The 25,663-nt window shown below is 49.7% G+C and overlaps 1 protein-coding gene across 17 annotated transcripts in view; it reads left to right on the top strand.

Annotated features, from left to right (window-relative positions):
- The window catches only part of LOC116947431 (calcium-dependent secretion activator 1), a 428,622-nt gene that overhangs the window by 195,996 nt on the left and 206,963 nt on the right, over positions 1 to 25,663 (top strand). For all 17 annotated transcript variants that reach the window (XM_032963139.2, XM_032963159.2, XM_076070599.1 and 14 more), the window contains exon 3: positions 9,141 to 9,473. In XM_032963139.2, coding sequence (XP_032819030.1) covers positions 9,141 to 9,473 — 333 coding nt within the window. The remainder of the gene's footprint in view (positions 1 to 9,140; positions 9,474 to 25,663) is intronic.

The raw sequence follows: 25,663 nt of genomic DNA, 5'->3' as shown, positions 1-25,663 counted from the left end.
TGGAGAAGCGCTGTTCAATAGCGATGAAGCTCAGTGGGCCTTGGCTGGTAAAAAAAAATAATAAATTGCTCCCACGACGCATACGGAGAGGGGGAGACTCCCCCCGCACCCCCATCCAGCGATGTGTTACCTCCCCCCCCCCGCCCGCCTGTCCACCGAGCAGTATAATTGGGTACAGCCACAACCGATCGGTCGTTTGTGTGCGGTAGGGTAAAGCGTGAGGACTCCCACCTCTTGTTTGACTTGCATCCCACTGGGATTTTTGCACACAGCATCGATATACGGTGCTTTTTCTGGAAGACTTTGCTGTGTTTTCCTGGATTTTTCTGCTTGCGCGTAGTCACTTTAAGATGTTTCTTGTTCATGTTTTTTGTTTGTTGCGGTTGCGCCCGATTCAAGAGCCGAATTGCTTACAGGGCTATACCAACATAAATGAAACTGAAAAAAAACTTTTAACACGTGTGGAGGGCATTCCGCCAGCAGTGGGGTAAGCGAGCAATTGCAGGGCTGCGCCTTTACCCCGTTAACCGAGAAACCTTTACCCGTTAACTGAGAAGCGAGAGGGCATTTGGGCGAGGCGGTGACTTGGGCCGCCGTGTGGTTTGCGGGTTTGCCGTAACGGTGCCAATCGGTGCATCCATTATTAAACATTGACATGGAATAGGTAATCGGTTCTGAAAATGGTTAGCGGTGTACCGACAGTCATTTACCAAACCCTACTCACCTCCGAGATGAGGTGCATTAGGGGTGATTTTGTTGGCAATTCTCACATCGTCAACTCTCAACGTCACCAGCTATGATTATTATTATTATTGCGTCAGCGCTTAATGTTGCGGTCTGGAGCGTGGAGCGGGGGATGGGAGCGCGCCGTACCCGTTAACAATGTTGACTCGTGGAGTGTCCGTGCGTAATCTTTTTCCGCTGATTGTGTAAGCCTATCCTCATGTTACATCAATTACATCAAAATGCCAGCCACAGCAAATCGATGATGCTCGCTGGATAAATGCCTAGGCTTGCGGTGCTGGCTGGCTTCCGATGAAGGAAATCCTATCCATGTTCTAATGGCAATATCCCTTAGAAATTAAGCAGCAAGGAAACCTGATTTATTTATATCTGCAGTTCTTACAGTTTCAGAAGTTGGGACGTCATTAATCTCTGGCCAAGCGCGTGTGCTGTTTATTTTTTTGCGGTAGAGCCACGGTGGTGCGATGGGACGCGTCCGACGCTTTGCAGTAACAGTTTTCCAGGCCCATTTGCACGGCCACGCGCAGCAAATGGCGCAGTCCAATTGTTAAAGCTCCCCCCCCGGTTATTGTTTAACGCTGCGGTAGGCGTCGAAGGAGACTATCCGCCAGGGCTGGCCAAACAGCGGCCCCGCGAGCCGTACACGCAGCTGCCGGGAAGATCGACGGGTACGCCTCGATGAGAGACGTGGCAAGTTTGTAAAGTGTAGGTTACTACCCAGCCCTTTTCAGGCTATTTTGTGTGTACGTACGTTGAATTTCTTTGGCATCGTACGTTGCCAACCGTGCTAATCAGAATGAAAGTCCGTGTCACTCAGCGTGGAAGAGTAGGCCAAATACCCTCGGCAGCAGCGGCCCGCAAGGCCGTTGAAGCGAGCTGTTGCAGACTTTACGATGTGGAGTCGTTTTAATTTAGAAAAATGTTTTGCCGTATGGTCGTCCGCGAAGTTGTTTTGAGGGATGACGGCGGTCTGGGGATTGCGAACCATCATCATCCTCTCTAGCGGGGAGACCCTTCTGCCAGCAGTGGCGTGAGCAAGAAATTGCAGGGCAGCACTTTTACCTTTACCAAGACGGCTTCCATTTGAATCAGGAAAATAAATTCTCGGAAGCGGCAGTGGCTGAGCCAGAGATGAGTGGTGTCGGGGCCTTCCCATGGATTTCTAAATCACAGACTCCAGTGAAGCGGGGGCTGACCTGCCGCTGTTGCACGACACCACGGGATGCGTGCCTCGTGTCTCTCGGCCATGTGGAGACTGGCATGCGGTCTGTAGGCACGGGAAGTTTGGCTAATGGCCAGGGTCGGATAAATGTAGAAAAGCTTCAGACGCCGGAACCACAGCGCGCCTCCTTTGGGAACTTTCTCGATCCGACCCATGACCACCGCTGCTTAAGACAGAGCCGAACATCATATTCATAACTTTTCTTGACGCAGTCTTGATGCTGCCACTCGACCAGCCCGAGAGGATCCCACCACGGAGATGGAGCCATGAATTCAGCTCGTGTGCTGGACCGACGGATTATTTTTTTTAATCGCTTGACCATGAGAGATAAAGGCGATTGGGGGAGGGCTTCATCTAGCAGTGGATCGATCATAGCCGACAATGGCAATGGCTTGAGGTGTACAATTTTCCATCATCCACATTGACTGAATTGTTGCGCTACAAGGGTCACACTTCGGTTAAAGAGACGATGTTTTTTTTTTATTGTGGTGAATGCAGCGGCCTATAGTGACTGCAGAGGTCACTTGGAGCTTCTGTTCAACGTGTATGACCCGACAAACATTGATGCACACGCTTGTGATTCGAACAGCTATACTGTATACATATATTGAGCTTATTATTCACTGGTAATCGACGACTCAATCCACCGTTACAACTCCCGCTTGATGCCAAGTGTGGGCGTTTATGAACTCTCAGCAGCCATGATCAATCCGCTGCTGGATGTGAAAGCCTCTCCCTAAGCCGTCGTGACGTAATAATCCCACGACGTAAACAACAATAACCAAGCTGCACCGAGACACAGGCCGGATTCATTTATCCGTCTCCTCGTTGCATTACCCTTCCCCGGGGGGGCGGGGGGGGGGGCACACCACCTCCCTTCCCTCCCTTGTCTGCCGCTCGCTAAATCATTCTCGAGCACCCTGCCGCCGTCTGTCTACCCTGCTGGCGACGCGTAGCCCCGGCCCGTGCCGACGGAAAGATATAAAAATGAAATAAATAAACGTCTCATCATTTGATAAGAATGCGTTTTCTAAGAACGGTGTCTGCGATGTCGACCCCCCCCCCCTCTGCCTCCCCCCCCCCACCTCGCACTCGAGAGCGCGCTTTTATCAGCGTTGCTCGTGCCGAATTATCTGCCTTCACCACCATGAAATAATTGGCTCCCAAGCTGCGTCCAATTGTCGCGGGATACAAAACAAGTCGAATGTTTTGTAGCCAACGCGGCCATACGCAGAGATCGCAGCCCTGCGGGCGCTGGGGGAGGGAGGAGTGGGCCGACTGTTCCTGTTATCCAACGCGTGGTGATTTGATTCGGTATTAATTGCAACAACTCTATTCAGTTGTTGCCGCACGCAGCAATTGCCCAAGCTCTGCTATCCTCTACTCATGACGATGTTTTCAGGCAATAAATGTAAAGATGCGCGCTTCGCATGGAAGTCCGATGTGTTTCTCCTTGCACTCAGCTGAGCCGGTACCGGAGTTCATCGGCAATGCTTGCCTCTGAGCCAGTGGTGACATTTCCACATGCCTTTGGTGGGGCATAGTCTTTGCTCGTGGAGCGGCCAGCAACAAACAGCGTACATCAGAGTGAAACACGTAGGCTTTCGCGAGCAATCTTGTCCATAATAGAGGTTTGTTGGGTTAGATCGCCTAAATATTAATGTGTCGTGAATCCCACCACCACTCCACACAGCCAATTAGTAAGGGTTATCACGTAAACAAAACATGGCAATTCATTACTTGTACAGCACACCGATGTATTGGATTGCAAATCCACAACATTTACAATCTGAGCACGACGTTTCACCACTAATTACAACCGGCGTTATCACGACGACGAGCCGAGTCGATTCCCGCCGATCTGATCTCGTCTACGTTCCGCCGCTGCAGCACCACCAGTGGCTGCCTGGCGGTGCCACTCCCCGTACGCACGCCACGCTGTTCCAGTCTCCATCGGGCCTCGCCAGACCTCGTCAATGGCTGTCCACGCACGCATGGCTGCGAGGAAGATGACCGCACGCTGGAGCTACGCTCGCGATATTTCGCGTGATCGTCTCACGGAGCCGCTGGTGCAGTGGTCGGAGCACGGCGCTATCAAACTCGGCGTCCCAGCTTTGAATCCCGGACGTGGCTAACATCAGTTGGCGAGCGGTGTCTGGAAGGGGTGCTGGGCCCTCTCCTTCACCAGCCGGCACTGACCAGCGTGGGTGAAGGATGGGGGTCAAAGAAGTTGACGTGCCACGGGGAGGCTTTCATCCAACTGCAGTGAATTGACAAAGAAGCAGTCAATGCAGACGGTCATGTTCGTCGTGGTGGTGGTGGTGATTGTGGCCGGCTGGATCACAGTCCTCACTGCTCAAGTCACTTCTGCCTCCGTCCGAGACGGATTGCGATGGAGATGGAGAAGATGATTGCGGTGACGGCTAAAAGCCGTTATTGATTTATTCACTTCATAAGTTGGTAGGCCAACCTTAGACTTGAATAGAATCCATCCGTTGAGCTGTGCTTACTATTATTTTACTCGTACAATATAAATATACGAGCCAGGGAAAAAAAGCTTGATCAGTCTACAGCTGACCTAAATGTTTTCGGCTCAGTGGCCGCGTGATTTCTTGAGTACATAATGCACTGATTCTGCCCCACTGGTAATGTTTTTCAGCAGAGACTTGGAGGAACACCACCGCAGGGTCACCCTGTGCTTGACCCCAGTGATGAGGTCAAAGTTACATTTGCGCAACGTATTTTGTTGTTGATCTCATTGATGCAAAAAAAAAATTAAGGTTAACAAAACTCTGTGGCTGTAACGTAATAATATAGATCATTGTTATTCTACTTCGCATCGTTCGTGCAAAATTTCATCTGAAACGCTGCGGAATTAGTAACGCGCGCTCTTTTAGCAACACAGAGGCGCGGTAAACTACACACAGGCGGGAACGCAGCCAGCATCGTGCACACAAACATCCAAGCTCTGTGGTCTTACATTGCAATGTTGGGCTAAGCATATAATGCAGCGCTATCTGGCATTACCAAGCTCACCCTGTATAACATACAAAATGTAGCATGTAATGATGTGGCGATTCATCGGTAAACACGATCCTCACGATCACAGTGACGTGTTTTAAAGCGTGCTTGTGAGAATCGTTGATTTAAAATTTTATATTTTTAAAAAAGTTGTACACTCACGTTTAATTTAAAGCAATGGGGCAAATGAGGCTACACAAAGAAGGGAACAGTTAGCAACAATACAAACGGTACGATACAAATGAGACGAAAATTAATATGTTCTTGATTTGCCTTTAATCACGAACGACGGAGAAAGGGGGGGGGTATTTGTTATCTGTCTGTTAAACACATTTTGTCTGCGTTTGCAACAGCTGCCCATTATATACTGGTGTCATTGTCCACAGTGGAACATTTGAAACCAACCTGTGACCAAGTAAAGATAAAGACATTGAAAGCATCTGTTGAATACCAAGTTTCCCTTTACTTAAGGAAAATTGGATCCTGAAAGCTTCTCAGCATTCATAAATGGATCGATTTGCTAATTGTCTGATCTCGTGGACAAGAACTCACTTTAAGTGTAGATCAGTCACTATTACTTTTTTGATGAGATGCATTTCTTAATGCTCATGCAGAAAATGTGCACCAGTGGTGAACCGCGTCTCCGTTTGGGTGCATAATGTACTTTATCCAAACTTTTATGCAACTTGTACACATTGTGTTTGCAACTCCAGTGAACCATTACGACGGGGAAAAAAATACTTTTTAACAAGCTGACAAGCCGGGATCATTTCGGGAGCCCTCATTTCTGTCCGCGGCTCGACTTCACACCATTAAGCTTGGTGTGCCATAGTGGCTAGAAGATGTTAACTACCTCGCCTGGCACACAGGAGGTCGTGGGTTCGATTCCGACCCTGACGATGCCTGTATATTTGGAGTTTGCGTGTCTCTCTCCCCGTAGTCGTATGGGGTTTTCTCTGGATCCTCCTGTTTTTCCCTCCACGTTTGGAATCATGCATTTCGAGTATGTAGCTGCTATACATTTCCACGCGATAAGCCACTTCGTTGAGCTATCATTTCTGGCCAGAGTTGCTTCAGAAAAAAGAGCTATACAGCTCAGTGGGCCTAACCCTGTAAAGCAACAATAATTTATTTTAGTATTGGTTCGCGGCCACAGTCGTCAACGTGGTGCGTCATCATCGTCTGTCTTTGCACCGCAACTACAGTCGCGGATGTGGTGCAAGCTTTCCCACCGGTGCAGGCTTTGCTGCACGGAGGAGACCTTCGCCGGTTCGAAACTCTGTTGAGCAGAGCCCGGCCAAAGATCAAACCCAGGCTGGCGGGAGCTTAGGGTCGCCTACGAGGAATTGGTTCCGTGACTGATCATTAGAAAGTGCGACTGTGGTCATCCAGAACAGACCCGTACAATGTATCACGATGCAATGCCCGATCCACAAATGCAAAAGAGACATCACAGCAATGCACTACGACGCTGCTCCTGACGCGGTTCTCAAATTAGAAATGCTTTTTTGAAAGTGTGTTGTTGCCGATCTCGCCCAAAGGCTCCACGAATCTGGGCGTGGGCACCAGTGAGCCGTGCGGTGAGTTCGGCAGCGATCGGTTTGGAAGTTGCGTAGTGTTGGCGAACACAAGGGGAGTTTCCGCGGATGGGACGGACTCACGGGCAGACAATATGTCCTGGGCATCGCAAATACGAGGCCAATCAACTCCGTTAAAAAAAGATACGAGGCAGCAATAAAATAACCGGTCAATTCACGGAACGCAATTACCAGTTGGGTTACATTTATTGTCTATTAATTTGGAGCAATTGTGCTCAAAATCAATTTCACGCGCAACTCAAAATGGATTCGAAACGGCACAGTTGATGCCGGTAACTCCTCAAGGATTAGCGGCCATTCATTACGCTGGGCCAGCTGCTTGCATTATTATTGGGTTTTTGCAGTTGTTTATTTCCTTCAGTGTTTATCTTGACCGGTGTTCAGGTTCTGGACGAATAACTCTCCGTCTTGGAAATGAGGGCTTAGGGCAAGACAGAAGATGCCCAGTGCCAGGTGCGGGCCGGGTTTGTTCTCCTTGCCCCCCCGCCCCCCCGTATCGGCCCTGCGCTCTGTCGTCTTTGTACTCCCAAACGTGCCGGGCCGCGCCGCGCGTCGAGAGCCAGAATTTTAAACGAGTTCAGCGGCGGACAGGCGGCAACGTTAACGTGGCGTGCATCGTTGCGAGATCGCCGATATGATTTTGCGGGAGAGGTGCGGGTCGGGGATGGGGGCGAGTCTGTCCATCCACGGGACAATCAATGTCGACTGCCCCGCAAACTGGTCGTCATTTTAACAAACCCCCGGGGAGAGGGGACGATGGGCCGAGTGAATGCCCCCCAGCCCGAGATATGAACTTGAAAACTTTTGATTGCGAGCCACTCGCTCCAAGCGCCGAGCCAACCGGCCGACTGGATCGATACGCGCGTTCTCCTTCACGGCACGCGGTGGGACCGTGCGGGCCGTGTACGAGCATCGGGTTTTAAGTGTGCCGTGTGAGTGGACGAGGACTGGTCGAGGCCAGCACGCCGCTCCGTGATGTACGATGGTTTTTTGTTACGGGCTTCAAAGCTCTGCGAGTGGTGCCTCTTCGAGGTTGGCTCAGCTTGAAAAGTTCCTGCTGGGGGCCGCTTACATCATGGACTCCCCCCACCCCACCCCCCACAGGTTAGCTTAGCCTGCAATTAATTTCCAGTGAGCGTTTCAAAAAGGCCAACTTGACCCAAAGGTGGATGATGTCTTTTTAACCGCTTGCACTTTGTTCTGTCCATACCACATCAAGTGGTTTGTAAATAAGACTCGTGTCGTTTCAATTGTTTTCGTGGGTTTTTGTTGTTGTTGTTGGGCCGGTGACGTGATGGATTGGGAGCGCGTTTCTCGCTTGCTGCAAGCGGTTTCATGTTCGAGGACAGCAGCCACCCTGGGTAACACCGCTAGTGTTTTCTACTGCACGCTATCCGCTTCCTGGTGGACGTTAAAGATCCCCAGACGTTATTTGAAGACGAGTAGGCCGCGTGTGCCGGCGTGACGGCCCAAATTCGCCAAATCTGAAAATTACTGTACTTGCAAAGGACCTAAATGGCTAAAAAACACTTAGCAGCATCGCCCCCTGCTGTGGAGCGACTGCAGTTTATACGGAATGCCATTGCAGGACCAGTCTTGACCATCGGCCACCATCCATTGCAGTGATGTGTCCTGCCAAAGCCGAATTTCTTTCCTAAACAGTCGATCCGATGTCTGCTATATGGATTTATTCCTTCTTCCATGTGTTCCTCCGTCTCTCGGCGTTATTCCCAGCACGCATCGCTCCGATCCTCTTTGTGCACCTTTTATCTTTTGTTGCCTTTTGTTTGTCAGAGTCCATGAAGTCTGATCAACGAGTCTTCGTGGGTAACACGCATTGATTGAAAGCATTTTCATTAAGGCCCTGTTTTATATGTTCTCTGGTAAACATCAATAAAATACCAATATTTTTGGGTCTCAAGGTGGCGGGGGTGGGAGCCGATCACCCCCATTGCACGGCGCTTGCAGAAGCATTTCTGCGGCCGTCTGGAACGCTCTTCTTTCTGATCTTAGGAAGGCACTGGAGCTATGGACTTTGAAATCATCTAGGTTGAAAACCAATTTCTTCAGAACGCTTTTTGTGTTTAGTTTGTTGTCCTTCCCCCGCACCTCTGATCAGCTGGGTCGGCTACGTATGGCGCAAAATAAGTTCAACGTACACACATAACGTACACACATAACGTACACACATAACGTACACACATAACGTACACACATAACGTACACACATAACGTACACACATAACCTACACACATAACCTACACACATAACGTACACACATAACGTACACACATAACCTACACACATAACGTACACACATAACGTACACACATAACGTACACACATAACGTACACACATAACGTACACACACAACGTACACACATAACGTACACACATAACGTACACACATAACGTACACACATAACGTACACACATAACGTACACATATAACGTACACACGCGGGCCTCGCTTGGGATCTACCACTGCTGTTGTGGTGGCCGCTGACGGGAACTCCTTCCCCGCCTTCCCCCACCCCCCACCGTCTCCTCCAGGTGTTCCTCAAGAGCGAGCGCGTGACGCGCATGGTGCAGGGTGGCGGCTGCTCGGCCAACGACTTCCGCGACGTCTTCAAGAAGCACATCGAGAAGCGCGTCCGCAGCCTGCCCGAGATCGACGGGCTGAGCAAGGAGACGGTGCTCAGCTCCTGGATGGCCAAGTTCGACTCCATCTACCGCGGCGAGGAGGACTCGCGCAAGCAGCCGAGCCGCATCGCGGCCAGCGCCGCCTCGGAACTCATCCTGAGCAAGGAGCAGCTGTACGAGATGTTCCAGAACATCCTGGGCATCAAGAAGTTTGAGCACCAGCTCCTCTACAACGCATGCCAGGTATGGAGCGGAGCTGCTTGCTTGATGATGGTGTTGTTGTTGCTGCTGCTGCTGTGGTCGTGGTGGTTGTTGTTGTTGCTGCTGTTGCGGTGGTGGTGGTTGTTGTTGTTGCTGCTATTGTTGCTGCTGTGGTGGTGATGGTTGTTGTTGCTGCTGCTGTTGTTGCTTCTGCTGTGGTGATGGTTGTTGTTGTTGTTGCTGTGGTGGTGGTGGTTGTTGTTGTTGGTTCTGAATGTGAGTAGGCCAGTGCGATGGATGTGGAGTAGTCCCAAGCCCATTAAGGGCCATCAGTGGAGATTCAGACTTTGGGGAGAGTGCAGGAGAACGAGGAGTTACGAACAGTGCACGCCAGACAAGTTCACGAAGCCAGCGGTGGTGATAGCCAATTGGGTGCCCTAAGCAGAAATTACTTTTCTGTGAGTCACTTGACTCCAAACATTCTGTGCTGGACAATCTGCTGACATTAATTATATCACGGTAGTGTGAAATAATTAAGTGAACTGACTACATTCCAGGATAAATTATTGTGGCAGTGTTCATCGAATGATGGGCTGTTATTATTTTTGTTATAAAGGATCTGAGCTCAAGGTGATGATATCTTAGTGGCATTTTTGTTAGCGGGTTTCTCTTTACATTTGTTTCTCTCTCTTGAATCCGAGAGGGCCTTGAGTTGTGTGGAGCCCTATTAGCCGTTGCTTACGTTGCTCGTGCCTAGCGCTACCACTGAAGGCACCACCGGGGATACAGAGGCGGTCGGACTTCGTATTAACCGGGGCCTACGTCCGGGTCGGCAACCCCGGGGAAATATTTGCACACCCGAAAATAACAAAAAAAGGAAAATCATCGCCGATATAACCAGCGGTGGGTATTTGTACAGGAATGAGAATGGATGGAAGAGCGCGGTGCAGGCTACGCACGAGTCTCAGACGGTCGCCGCAGTGTGCGAGCTTTGCCGTCTGCCGTCAGCGCGTGCTGTTTGCCGTCGCGTTGCGTTTCTCCGCTACGCCTCGTTTGCTTCTGACGGAGCCCCCGTAGCAACACAACCCGCCGTCCCACCCCTCCTTCCACCCCAACGCATCCTCGCCACGCCGCGAGCACCAATTAACGGTTACGTAGCAACGGATAATGAAGGAGGAGAAACACACAGTGGCCATAATTACCGTCTCGCTCGAGGGTTGCGGCGTGTTTCCTGGCACCCTGTGTGGTGGGGCCATTGCACAGAATTAGTTTAAGTGCCGTGTGGTCTACACCTTCATTCATTTGCATGCGACTATCACCGTGCATCTACGAATAGTAATGATCATTTACAGCCCCTTTGTCAATGCACTGCTGGTCGTAGGGCTTCCCATGCCGTGCCGGTCATCGGCATCGTTTGACCGTACTTCACCGTGCCGCGGTCGGTGCGGGTCGTTGTAAGGGGGCCGCCAAGACCAGTTCAGGAGTCACTCGCAACTGGTACACGGGTCCTGAGCAGCAATCGAACTCAGGTCTCCATGTTCACAGCGCAGTGCACCAACCAGTCCACTTTACCATGGGAGTCCAGTTCAGCAAGGGAGTCCAGTTTACCATGGGAGTCCAATTTACCATGGGAGTCCATTTCAGCAAGGGAGTCCAGTTTACCATGGGAGTCTAGTTTACCATGTGAGTCTAATTTACCATGAGAATCCAATTTACCATGGGAGTCCAGTTTTCCACGGAAGTCCAGTTCACCACGTGAGTCCAGTTCACCACGTGAGTCCAGTTCACCACGGTAGTCAAGCTTACCATGGAAGAAGAAGGGATCCCCTCCTGCACCAGTCTTGCACGATCCTCTGCGGTCCCGCCGGGAAGTGCACGGGCAGTAGCAGCGTTACGCGGTGCCACTTCCCAGAGTGGAGAGCCGGAGACGCGTTGGGCAGGGGGTTGCACGGGCACGTCACGTGGCAAACTCGTGGCTTTCCCGTAATGAAAATGCGAGGGAAAAGCCATTACTTTAAACGGAGCAGCGTAAGTAGCGCCCTGGGAACGACGGACGCATTCATTTTCCATTAGCTAATGGCTGCCTCGGTTGCAGCCTTGTGAAGTGTTTTGTGATTTCAGATTACTTTTATATGATGTTTTTACAAAGGTTTTGTATTTTAATATATAACTGTTGCTGAGTATTGTTTTTTTTTTTTAAAAGGGTTCCACAAACATTAATTTTAATTGAAGTAAAAAAAGAACCTAAATTATTATTTTAAAGAGTACCTCTTCGAATTTGTTGGAATTACTTTAACTGTGCAACATTCATATTCTTAGTTTTTTCGGTAAAGTCACGTTGAAGAGAAACAACAAAATAACAAAATATATATAAAACAATAAAAAAATTCTCACGACGTTTCGACCATAACTCAAACGGTCGAAACGTCGTGAGAATTTTTATTGTTTTATATATATTGTTATTTTGTTGTTTTTCTTCAACGTGACTTTACCGAAAAAACTAAGAATATGAATTACTGCAGTCACGAAAGCTTTAAATCAAAATTGTGCAACATTCATTGGAGTCTCACTTTAAATGTGAGCGTTTTATTGCAATTCATGCAAATTTGCTGAGTATTATTAAAAAAATTAAGAAAACGAGTGTATTACTTTTACAGGAAAGCATCTGTTCATCATTAATAGTCTTCATAGGGATGTTTAGCCAATCCCCTTCTGAGTGTTGTACTCATAGAAGAAAGACCCATTGAAAGCGAGGGCATAACACTCCAGAAAATCCACGCAGATCAGTAGCCTATTTTGGCTGTTCCATCTCTGCAGAGGCCAACGCATAGCCCTGCACATTGACTGTCTCGTGCACGCGTTCGCAACGGCAAATCAGGACGCGACTCGACCGTGAGTCGGAACCGCCGCCACCTTGGTCTCGTAACGAGTCCAATTTCAAGCGGGCAGCATCTGCTAATGCGACACGGTACTGCACCTGCACGCAGGTGGGATTCAAACTGCTGTAATCCCCTGCAAGCTGGCTCAGTGGCGGGCACGCTTGCGCCACCGTGCCATTCAACCGTCCTTGATCCCAGCCAACGTTTACCGGATTTCATTTCAATTTCCCGAACTAAAGAGGCGCAACGTTAGCTTCCGACATTTGTGTTCGTTCCGTTGCCTTCTTTGTTTTGACACAATATCCAAGCAAATTTCTTGGTTCTTTCGGTAAAGTCACCACGTAGAAGGGAAACAATAAAATAATAAAAAATATGAAACAATACAATTCTCACGACGTTTCGACTGCAACACAAGCAATCATCATCAGGTGTGAAAACCACAGCAAGAAAATTTGAAAAAAGTGGCGGGTTTTTTTTACGTTAGCAACACGGAGAGCGATTTGACAGTTTATTCAGATGGACGAGTCCATCTATGTTCGGAAAAGAGGGACGAAATAATGGATGCGGTCTGAATGCCGCCTTAAGCGTGAACAATCAATTAAGACCCGAAATGGTTTATCAAATCTTTGCTAACGTTAAAAAAACCCGCCACTTTTTTCAAATTTTCTTGCTGTGGTTTTCGCACCTGATGATGATTGCTTGTGTTGCAGTAGAAACGTCGTGAGAATTTTATTGTTTTATATTTTTATTATTTTATTGTTTCCCTTCTACGTGACTTTACCGAAAGAACCAAGAATATGAATCCCTGCAGTCACAAAAGCTTTAAATCAAAAAATATCCAAGCAATTGTGTTTTTTTTGTCTTCTCCGTTGTGTTACAATAAAAGCCAAGCGCCTCTGCCACGCGCGTGACACCGCAGCTTTTCAAAAGTCGCGTTGGCTTATTAAGGCGTGACGTTGACATCGCCGCTTTGAAACAAACTAAGATCTCGTCAAGGTGGCAAGCCAATGTGCCTGGTATACGGTAGGACATGGGTTCAATCCCGATCCTGATGCCTGGATATTTGAAATTTGCGTGTCTCTCTCTCTCCCAGTGGTCACGTGGATTTTTCTCCGGGTTTTCTGGGTTTTAAACCCTCCACATTTAGAATCAATGTGCGTTTATATTATTTGGCTGCTAGAAATTTTCACGCAATAAACCACTTTGTCAAGCTATCATTTGTGGCCAGGTCGCTTCTGAAAAAAAGAGCTATATAGCAGAGTGGGCCTTACCTGGTAAAATAACAAAATGGTTTATTTTAAAATTCTCGTCCCCAGCAGAGACGCTCTGAGCTACAACGACTCGGCAAGTCATTTAAATGGCGCATGGCTTCATCTCCAAGTTGGAAACTTGCCTGCGAGGGCGAAAAACGGTTACACGGTCACAAATAATGGCGCTCGCGCGTTGTTTTTCCGGTTCGCAAGTACGCTTTTGGGACACCAAAGTCGAGTCGATTTCAGCCTACTTTTGAGAATGTGTCCCCTCCCTCCCGCCCACGCTCCCTGCCTCCCTCAACGGCGGCGCTTTGGTTATTTCCGTGTTCCGTGTCACTTATCACCACCTTTCTACTCTTCTGTCGGTTACAACTTTCCCAATTTAAATCCAACCAAAATTATGACAAGATGTTTACAGCGACATGGGAATCGAAGTGAATTTACAACAAACGTCTGGAAGATGTACGATGTTTGTGGCTGTAATGTGATTTTTAAGATGTTACTGCCTGCATTGTGGATTTAGTGAGTCCGTGCATTTGCAACAAAATAGTTTCTCCAGCATCAGCTTTGCTCTCGTTTCAATCTGGTGGTTTCTATACAGAGCACACATACGAAGACAAAGACAAAGATCCCCCGTGTAGCCTTAACAGACTGTTGGAGCAAGTGCTGTTAGCGAGCACCTATGAAGGCTGGCGTGGTACACGAGCGGATGGGTGGCCAGCGCCACGCCTAGCCGCCTTTGTCTCCCCAGTGGCGATGTTTACACACCTCACCAGGTACTAATTGGCTGTAATGTGATTATTAAGATGTTACTGCCTGCATTGTGGATTTAGTGAGTCCGTGCATTTGCAACAAATTGCAACAAAATAGTTTCTCCAGCATCAACTTTGCTCTCGTTTCAATCTGGTGGTTTCTATACAGAGCACACATACGAAGACAAAGACAAAGATCCCCCGTGTAGCCTTAACAGACTGTTGGAGCAAGTGCTGTTAGCGAGCACCTATGAAGGCTGGCGTGGTACACGAGCGGGTGGGTGGCCAGCGCCACGCCTAGCCGCCTTTGTCTCCCCAGTGGCGATGTTTACACACCTCACCAGGTACTCATTTGAGGCTGAGTCGACCTAGAGGAGGCCCAGGACCGGTTCAGATAATCGTCACCGGTGTTGGCCGAGAGCAGGAATCGAACTGGGGTCGCCAGGTTCGTAGTGCAGCGCTCTAGACCGCTACACTACCGCTCCCCACAACATGTACACACACAGACACACATACACAGACACACACAGACACACACACAGACACATGCACATACACTTGTACGGCACGATAGCAGCTTTCACGCTCCACTGGTAAGTGGTGGTGACATCACCTTGGTGCATGCGCATGGCTTGATGCATTCAGTGGCACACGTAGACACACACACAGAGACACACCAGCACCGCCCATTATTTCCAAACATTATCAACACTCATAATGATAATAGTATAATCACAATTTTTAACGCCTAATGAAGCAACACGCCGCTGTGCTGAAGTAACGAATTGGCGCGTTTCGTTCACGTGACGAACCTTACTAATCGGTTGTGTCGAGTGGTTGTGAGTTAACGACACGGTTATATTTTACCCGATCTAACCCAAATAAAACCCGTATTATGAACGTTATTTGGATGTTAATATTATTAGCACGGCATGATGAATCGGGCCCTCCTGACTTCCGATTGCCAGCCAGTGCTCAAGTCAGGATCGAGTGAAACCGAACTGGTCCTGGCCCTCACCGAGCGGCGTGGTGAAGTACGCTCCCAACAACCCTCACGACTCCCACCATGTAGCGAGGCCTTCATCCAGCAGTAAAACCACAACTGGCTGTACGTTATTTTGTTGTTGTTGACTGTTGGTAGACTTGGCTCGTTACTCACAACCTTGACTTATGGCATTAGCCTCGCAGAACCTGCACACCGATGCAAGTGCTAAACCGCAGCCGTGATCGGATAAGTTTCATTGCCAGACTGCGCGGGTACGGCTGGTGCATTGTCCTGGGTAGCGCATTGGCTTGACGCGGCCGGCTTTGCTGGCTCCGATCTGACCTCTGCCCTACAGGGCCGCTTGCACACAAGCTAATCGTCTGTTGATTGTGTGGCCACAATAGGGCCCATTACATTTTAACTCTCTGCGTGCCGACGTCATCGGAAAGTTGCCTGCAGATTTTAGTCGCCGTACAAAACGGGCGCTTTGGCCAGCCGGTGCTTTTGTAGTCAACGCATGACAGCGTGGTGGCGTTATCTTGAAATCACAGAGACTGGAGGTACGGTTGGAGGTAGGTGGATCGCCAAAGTATGGACCCATCAAGTTCCATGAGACACCTGCCCGGCAGAGGTGCCAGAATGGGGCAGTCCAGAAAGTAGGACGTGGCCAGGCTGGTTGTGTGGCATTTGAGCATCATCTCATTTCGATGGGTTTTATTCTTCTTCCAGATACTCTGATCTCCATTCTCACAATAAAATAGTATTAGTCGGCCAAACATCCTAAGCAGAATTCTCTTAAGTGATCATCTTTATATTTCCTGAGACCAAATCACCCATAAGGCACCCGGCCACATCAGATCTCAGGTGGATATTGCTTGGATGGGCACACTCCTGTGGAGAGAATATATAGGGCTGCAGAGCTTGGATAATTAGTGGTAGTGCTGGCTCACCGCCTGTCTGCCTTTCAGTTTCGTCTGCAATTTGCATGAACGATGACGTTATTTGAGGTTGAGTCGACCTAGGGGAGTCCCCGGAACCGATTCAGATAATCCTCACTGGTATTGGCCGTGAGGGGGAATCTAACTCGGGTGACCGGGTTAGTAGCGCAGCGCGCTAATCGTCACGCTATCGCTCCCCACATACAAACCCGTGCACGCACCCACACGTTAGGATTTGGGACGTGACTCATGCTCGGGACCACAGATAGGACATTTTGCGATGAAACTGAAAGTGGGATGATTAATCAATAATTAATTGAGTCCAGTATAGCCAGGGCACTCGGATGAGTCTCCAAGCCAGGGTGGATGGAGAGAGAGAGGGCAGATATACAAGCAAGTTAAGGTGTTGGATATCAAACAGCATTTGATAAGAATGGCATAACATCTGATCAATCGGTATTATGGATCAGCATATCTTTGCAAGCCCTGGACTGGTTTCGACTAAACTGAGTTACATCAGCAGGGCCAAATTATGGTGGGTCACCCTTGGGTCAGCAGTAACATTCACAAGCAGTTGCACGGCTGTGCCGTTACCTACACAATAGACAGCTTACATACACACATCGAGATTGTGTTTTGTTACTAAGCAAAGCACATCACCCTGTTGCTTTCCCACAGTGATTCACAGAAGTAAAGTGTGACACCGGTTGCCTCGTGAATCGTCGTCGTGAGCAGATTTGTTGTCAAGCACGGGGCCAACTGGGAAAAGTATCGCTGTGAACAAGAACCACAGCCATGTTTGTTTTCGCGAGTCGTGTTCAAATGGTGGCAAAATGATTGTCGTTTGGGCTACGGTCCAACGCGGTGCCTTAATTATCTTTCCAAAAACAAAACAAGTGAATTATGCATGCGTTGTTATCAACTCTCCCTCACCGTGCTCGTCAGTCACGTGACGCGCAAAGCTGCCGAACGTGCGGCGACGCGTATACGGGTAAGGGAATCAGTCGGGCGCGTGTCTCGTACTGCACTGCGGTAAGCTGCAATCATTGTGGGGGTTTTTTTTATTTCGCTCCATTGGGCGACTCAATTCAGCTTCGACGTTGTCACCTGCGATGAGCTTTAATTCACTCTGGCCGCCCGCGAGTTTTGCCCACTGTACGGAGCGGCAGACTTGCGCGTAAATGAGAAAGGCGTTCAAAGGTTGCCCTTACGCGGCGATAGACGTCGGGCCCTGCCTCCATCCCTGTGACAAATGCAGTCGGTGGTCTTAAGCAATTTCACATGCCACTGACCCAATATGCAGCCCAAAACTTTTAAACATTACGGATTATTTATTTTGTATCCCTCTGGTATTCCGCATAATTCTCGCGCGCGCGAGCGAGCGCGCACACACTGCGTGAAATCCGACTTAATTAAACCACGGTTTCAATACAAAGTGTGGGTTGGGGGGGCATCGGCTGTGTATGTGAGCGCAGTAGAGCCGACATAGCAAAGTTGTTATTCTTTTCATCCGCAAATCAGAAGTTCGCTTTCGTTTTTTCGATTGTAAACATTGGCGGCCAAAATTAAACAATGGCAAACACATTTTGGCCTGGCTTAGAACATTTCTCCCACCTCTCCGTGAAATAAGTCACATTCGGCTGCCGTGCTTTGGCTGAGGACAGGACAATATTGGGTGTTTACATTGAATCACGAGGATCCTACAGAGGTGTTGTAGCCTCAGCCGGGTCTAATATAATCATCGCCAGCCAAGATATATCCACTGCTGGATGAAGGCCTCCCCAATCCCAACCCACTCCCCTGTGATCCCACACCACCTCAGTCAACCTCACTCCTGTGCACGCTTTGATTTTGTCACAGACATAATCAAATTAAAGCCTCTGAATCGCGTAATTGGTTTTTACAAAACACCTCTTAGTATACACAAATTTGCTTGACCCATCAACAGTGCTCATTAGCTTGTAAATGTATTTATTTATTCATTAATACTTATTTGTGTACAGCATGAGGATCTCAAAATGAGATTCTAACCTCATTCGGTTTATATTCCCGTACGGGGAATGACGTTGTGGACCATGACAGTCACGTTACCAGGGCTACTGTACACACAGTATGTATTCGACATTCTGCTTATATAGCCATGATAAATAAATAACTTAATAACTAATGTGGGACGTGTAAGGCGATTGTGGATAATCTAGGCTAACGGGGGCAAATAACGTACAGGTTAATTTCATTTTCGTCATCACTGTGGTATTAACATGCGATTGACTGCGCCACCAAACAAAGAATTTTAACGTGTTGCATTCCCAGTGCATGGCGGTCACCCAGTAGGGAAATTGGCCACCACCATGGGAATGTGGAATTTACATCGCCAGCTTAGGACGTACAATGGAGGCGAGCGTTGCCCCGTGGTTTATATCTTGGGTGGAGCTCACGTGCGTCTGTAATCCGGTGACGTGGAGGGGATGTCGGTGGATCGCACGCAGATGTACACGCTCGCCTAGCACCGCAATCAGAGCGGTCAAACCTCATGGCATGTGCCCGCACCAGCAGGAGAGCGGCATTCGCGTCGCTTCTCTGTTCAGGGTTTCCCGCTCCGAGAGACGTTCTGCACCTTGCAGGGTGGGGGGTCCCATTCACCGCTAAATCTCGGAACTCGCAAGCGGTTCAGCGGTCATTTTAATTCGAGAGGCTTAGTAGCGCCGTTGTTATTAAAGGCATTGTACTCACCGCAGAGAACTGTAGCGACACAGCCGCGCTCTGTGATAGCTGGTGCCAAACTGTGCCACACGTGCTTCCGCATGGCCTTGTGGGAAGCTCGGTACCAATAAAATTATTTTATTTCAGTTTTTATCCCGGTTCCGTTCCGGAATCGGAAGAAAAACTGATGACGTACATACACGTCATCAGAACAGGAAAGGGTTAATTGCCCAGCGCCAGCGGTGGAAATTCCACGTTCCCATCGCGTGGGCCGTTCTATCCGTAGCATGACCACTGTTAACTTCCCCCAGAGTGCTCTGCGTTTTAGCAGCCCTGGGTGCGTGCTGTTTCGGGTAAACCCCAGATCGGAATTTGAATTACAGTGGCACCCTGCTGCGGCATCACCCGATACGATTAACGTGGATTCACGCGGCCTCTGAACGCGGCCGCATTCCCTGACGTTGCACAGAGACAGCGGGAACATTTATAATTATCTATTCATAGTGAGAAGGGGAAAGCCTGGATGTGGGACAAGGGCAGGGCATCGGTAGCTTGGATGCCTTGGGGCAAAGGACTTCCAGATCGAGTGTAAAGTCGTGCGAGGAGATGCGACCAGCCGGCATGTACCCACCCATTACCCGTTGCGGGCGCGATCGCAGATTTACGCTTTAAAGCCGGCGGCACGGTCGCAGCGTGGTTGGCACGGGCCCTGGTGCAAGGGATCCAACGCACGTTTGTGTGTTGAACTTCTTTAAACGGCGCGCTCTGTCCAATTTCCCACCCCTTTCTTTTTTCGACGACACTGACACTTCCCTCTCGGTTCCCGTGAGCCATGGTGCGGCTGCGGTGCCCTGCACACCCCCGGCACCTCCGATTGGCATGGTTGGCTACGTGCATTGCGAGAAACAGGCTCAGCGTACGTACGTACGTACGTACTCACTCGGCGTTTACGCCACAGGGCAGGCCGGCTGCAGATACGGGCTGCGTGTATGTTTAGAAGCGACGATGCCCGTTCCATTCTGCGCCCGCGTGTCGCACGGTCCGAGCCAGAGGCGTGACAACCGGAGGGCGTCGTGTGCGGCTTCTTTTGCAACAGACTCGGCGGGTCGCGCCCTACTCTGGGACCGAAAACGCGTCGCGACCGCTATTGTTTCCGACACTTCGTTGCAACGCGCGGTGCTCCGCAGTCAGTTTCAGTGGCTCCACGCTCGAGCGACCAATGGAGTTGGTGCTCTTCACCGCCGGTGACCCCGAAGATTCCACATTCCTCTGGTGGGAGCCAGTACCTTCATTGGAACGATGCCATTGAGCGGTGTCATTTTGAGCATCCCCGGAGCGATCGGAGGAACGAGCCACTTCCCCGAATAGGAGGCGAAGCGGCGATCTCCTGATCGCGAGATGAAACTTTTAACCACGGCACCGCGACCACCCTGATGACGCCCCTGGCGCATGGCTCACAGGGTTATACCTAATAAATGAAACTGAAAAACTGAAAACGCCACCACTCGACCACCGCCGCTTCTCCTCGCCCTCCGTGCTCCCCCCCCCCCACCCATGCCCCCGTCGCCCATTAGCGTTTTGTCGGGTTAACCCTCGCAAGGACAACGTCGGCCGTCTTCAGGGGATGTAAATATAAAAAACCCGTAAGCGGGGCGCAAAGCGCAAACGCACGCGGATTTCAATTGCAGCCCTTTCCCTTCTCCTCCTTCAGGGACCCATCCCCCCCCCCGCTGCACGCACGGCGCTTTCCTGCGCGACCAAGCATCGTCCCGGCGGAGCGTCGTGGCGCGGAGTAATTACGAGAGAGCGGCGCGTGAAGTGGCGTCAATATCGCGGATTCGCACGCGCGCATTTCCAGGCCGAGTGCCCTCCGCCAAGCGCTCCGAGGAGCCGTGCTGGTGGCGCGCGGCGGCGGTCGCTTTGGAGTCCAAAAGAAATTACGAATCGCAGCCATTAGGAAATCCACTGCTGGATGAACGCCTCCCGGCTCCGTGTCAGTCATGGGGAGGGGTGGGGGGGGGGTGATTGGCCGTGCTCGTCGGTGTGGTGTCCGGGTTGTGCCGCTCGTCGTTCGCTCCCTGAAGAGGCTCCCAGCACGTGGGGCGAAACGTCGGACGTTGTGCCGAAGAATTCGCGATACAACCTCAAAACGATGCCTCGGGAAGCTGCTCCTTGGGCATACCTCGCCGTGGTGATCCGTGTGGGCTGGGGAAGGGTTCGCATTGTGCTCAACGCTTATGTAATCCGTAGCCAGGAATCAAACTGAGGATGCCAGATTTATAGCACAATGTGCTAACAACTTCATTGCCCTTTCACCTTTTAGACTGAAAGTAGGATAACATTTGAAACCATTTAGAAACAGCGATTAAATGTGCAAACAGAGAAAGTGGTAAGTCAATATTTGAGACTGACCAATAAGTGTCCAGACCAGGGAGTCTTCTTATCTTTGCTGTTGGAGACCTGAACAAGGAGATCCTTTCTTTGCTGTGTTTATGAAGCCAGTGTCTCTCCTGAAAACTCCTCTGCCTGTGGTGGTGATGATGCAATAATTACCCAGGCTCCCATTGCCCAGGTGTGGTGTCATTGTCTCGACTGGAACGGGAGACTGCTCTGCCTTTTGATGGTCGCGCTACCTTCGGGTTCCCGCATTGTTAGACCGGAGCCCCCTTAGCCACCACTTTCCGACCACTCTTACTCCAGCTGCCACGTCGAGGGTGGGAGCTGGGTTTCAGCAGGGTGGCGATGGCCTCTGAACCTTCGAATAAAGCAATCACATTGAGCGAGAGACTCCGAGATGTTTTTTCTGTATTCGTTTAAATTGGTGATCCGTTACAGTGTGCATAATTATTGTGGGTGTGCGAAATACACACGGCAAACTTAACAAGGGTGCTTAGTTTGTAAACAATGCTGCTTTGGAAAAACTAAATGTCTGAAATGTCACGTGATAAAAATGGACCGTTGTCATGTGGTGTGTGCGGCTTAATGAATGTTTGCAGGTTAAGTGCGTTTTTCCATATACCTTTCTCTGATGCACATTCTTCCATTTTTCATTAGACGTATGCGCCACCAGCAGCAGCAGCAGCGGCGGCAGCAGCAGCAGCTCATTTTTCAACATTGTGTCAAAAACCCCAAATTAAATTGAGTGTTGCTTTTAAATGAGCTGCCCTGACCACGGCTCGGGGTTAGGTCCCTTTCCTAATAACAAAAAAATCCCCGCGCACATTAAACATTTATTTCGGTTGCATTGTCAAGCACCACACAAGAGACCACCAGTGTGTGTGCCCAGTGTTTCCACAATTGGCACGTTCCGGACGGTTATTGTGAAATCTGTGTGTGTGTACACGCGTGGGGGAGCGGTTGTGTCGCGGTTAGCGCTACGCTGCGCTACGAACCCAGCGACCCGAGTTCGATTGCCGCTCACGGCCAACACCAGTGACGATGATCTGGGGCTCCCCTAGGTCGACTCAGCCTAAAATGAGTATCTGGTGCGGTGTGTGAACATCGCCACTAGGGAGACAAAGGCGATCGGACGTGGTGCCGGCCACACATATATGCGTGTGTGTGTTTGTGTGTAAAGCGTAGACGCGACTCCGGCGTGAGATTGCAGCCGAGTGCTTTGTGACAGGTGAGTAATTTATTTGACCCACTTGAAATTCAATCAGTTATTTTATTTTTTACTCTAAATGCCAGCCCATGCAATGAATGCGCATGGTAAATTACTGAAATGTTATCTCAAGGCCTTTGGGGGGTCATTTGCCTTGAAAAGGGCTGAAATGCAATGTATATTTTCCCCCCCTCTTCTTCTGTCTCTGTTTGACTTCTGATCATCGCGTCTGCTTCAGCGAGTTTTCCGGCGGTGCGATCACACGAGATGCTTCTAGGGGCGACGGGCGGCCAGTTTCGTCACGTTTGGACGTTTGCAGAGCGTCAGCAAAATCCCGCGCGCTTACTTGTGTGATTTGTGTGATTTGTGCTTTGGAATCGGTGTCGCTTGCACCTTAACTCGTGCACGCTCTACTCGTGCACGCTCTACTCGTGCACGCTTTTGCTGCGAAGAGCAATGCGTGGTCACGGTAGAGCAATGGTTCTCGCGCTTGCGCTGCGAACCTGCTGGTCTCAGTTCAAATCCTAAGCACGGCGAACATTGGCGGCGAGTGATAACGGAATCGCTTCTGGGTACCCCCAACTCACACTGACTCACACCGATTGACATCGCTTCACACTGACACACAATGACCCACACTGACCCACACTGACCCACACTGACTCACACTGACCCACACTTACCAGAATATTGTGGCATGGTCACACCACCCCAATGACCGACACGGCATAAGGAGGCGTTCATCATGGTGTCTGGAAGGGAGGGGTACCATGATGTATGGATCAGAAACACGGATACTTTACTCGCGCTCATTCACACTGACCCACTGTTTACGTGGCAGCCCTTACCGATTGGCGATCTAACCTGTATTATGGTTGACAAGCAAAATTGGTTAAGGTCTGAAAAGTACGCAAGGAAGAGTGGATGGAGAGAGGCCTGCTGTGAATCACGCCGAGCGACAGGAGGAGCGCGTTGCACCGAAGGGTGAATTCAAGTCGGAGACGTCATATTGACTGTTAAGAAAATGAAACAGGCCTGGGGAGTACGGATCACGAGGGTGGAAGGAAGGCCGCTGGCCGAGACTGGTGATGGAATTGCAGCCAAAAGAGGGAACACTGCCAAGAGGAAGAGGTCCGGGGTCACTTGCAGAACTAAGATGGATTGTCACAAGACCCTGGATGGTGATGACATGGCGGGTGGGGGCCTACATCCAGTTGTGGATGTAACACAACCGACGAAGATGATGATGATAACGAGGATGATGATGATGATGATGAGACGTTACATGTTAGTCGTTCACACGACCCTGGCAGCCACCAGAGGCGATGCAGCGGCACCAATTTTTTTAAATAGAAAATAAAAGATGATCGATTTTCGGGCGAAATTGCAAGCGCAGGTCGTGACAATTTGGCCTGAATATAATGACAGCCTGAACAAAAACACGGTTTGGGCATTCTGAATGAACTCTTCGGGCAATCTTCCAAGGCGTTGAGTCGCCCCTAAACCAACTAAAACACTTCGAGTGCTTCACCTGCACTGTTTGTAGAGTTGCACCATTGCTGCTGCGAGTGAGTGAGTGTGACGTAGCTGCACTGTGGCTCTGTGACGCCGCATCTCAATTCCCACCGCTTCGCCAAAACTCGGCCCTAAGGTGGCTGTGGATAGGCCCAGCGTGGCAGGGCGCTGCTTTGTCATTCGTGAAGTTTAAGTGGCCACCTCTTCGGCGTGTCACGAGCCCCGATTGTTTGCAGTTTAAATTTAATAACCGGGCCGACGGCACGAAAGCGCTCTCAAAGAGGGCGTCTTCACGCACGCCAAGGCCTCGTATCGGAGAGCGTGTCGCTCCACCCAAAGTTGACCAACTACAATTGCAAATTGGAGTAAGCGGGCAAATACAATAATTGGCATGAAACTCAATCTTTTGCTATCAAAAGAGTGAAATTGCGTGGCAGCTTGTACGCGAAAGCATAGTGGCAGTTTACTGATTGATCCAATATTAAACAAATTATTTGGCGATACTGCATTGGCAGTGGTGCAGAAGCACAAATAACAAACAAAAATTCAAAGCGTCCATCCATAACACGGTGGCCTTATGAGGACAAATGTATAATTATCGGTGACGTTTGGAGCAAGGGCCCTTCTTCACACGCTAAGAAGAAGGTGTTGGTATTCATCGGTGAGCCAAACTGTTTCCTTCCTTAGATGAGCATCGACTGGCGCCTTCTTCATTGGTGATCCTGAGCCAGTGTTGCGATTTCCACATTCCTTTGGCGAGCAATAGTCTGTTCATAATCATGGTCTAAATATGCCAACTTCTAAAACGTCCCCCACATTTTACTCAATTGGGATTACACGCAGCAGCAGCAGCAGCAGCTTTGAATTCACATAAGGCCGCTCAAATCTACTGTCAACATAAAAAACAAATCAAAGACCATTCTCAGTCTTTCCCAAGCACCATCTTCTCCTCTGTCCCCTTCCCATACTTCCCTCCGGGTGTTACATCGGCGCCACTCTCGTGAGATGAAGCGTCCATTTGGAACTCCCACAGTGGGCGGTGTGCCACCACGTGTCCGAGAGCGTCCCACGGAAGGTGATCTCACAGAGCTACTCCCGAGCTCCCCTCGTGTGGGGCCTCCAATGGCACACGAGGGGCACTGCGCTCTCTAGACCCGCCGCGCTCGAGGGACGTCCATTTGCGTGGCGCTGTCACGTTTGTTTTATTTGTGTGCAGGATCTCTGCGCTGTGGGACCTGAGGCCACTCGGCCACCTCAGCAGATCTTACAACAGATATGTCACAGGCATAGTAAGGCCCCCAGCAGCGTATAGTGAACACGTTAATGAGACTTTTTTTTTTAAAGCTTGTTATTTTTTTTTATTTTTTTTCATAGTACATATGTTGCTTGTCTCTTCATCATTATTCGTAAATATGTGATTGTTAGTTTCATTGTTAGGTTAGAAACACTGTGGTCTGTGCTCTTGCATGAAAAGTGGTGGGCTAGGTTTTGCCCAATCCTAGCCAGCTGGCTCAAGAAAACTTCACAAACGAAATGTAATTATTTGGTGATGCTGAAGCACAAACTAACATACATGAAGCACAAACTAACATACAAAAACAAA

The sequence above is a fragment of the Petromyzon marinus genome, chromosome 30 (assembly GCF_048934315.1).
Source record: "Petromyzon marinus isolate PM22_M1 ecotype Great Lakes invasive population chromosome 30, UKy_Petmar_22M1.pri1.0, whole genome shotgun sequence".
Classification (NCBI taxonomy): domain Eukaryota; kingdom Metazoa; phylum Chordata; class Hyperoartia; order Petromyzontiformes; family Petromyzontidae; genus Petromyzon; species Petromyzon marinus.
This window is presented reverse-complemented; position numbering and strand designations above follow the sequence as displayed.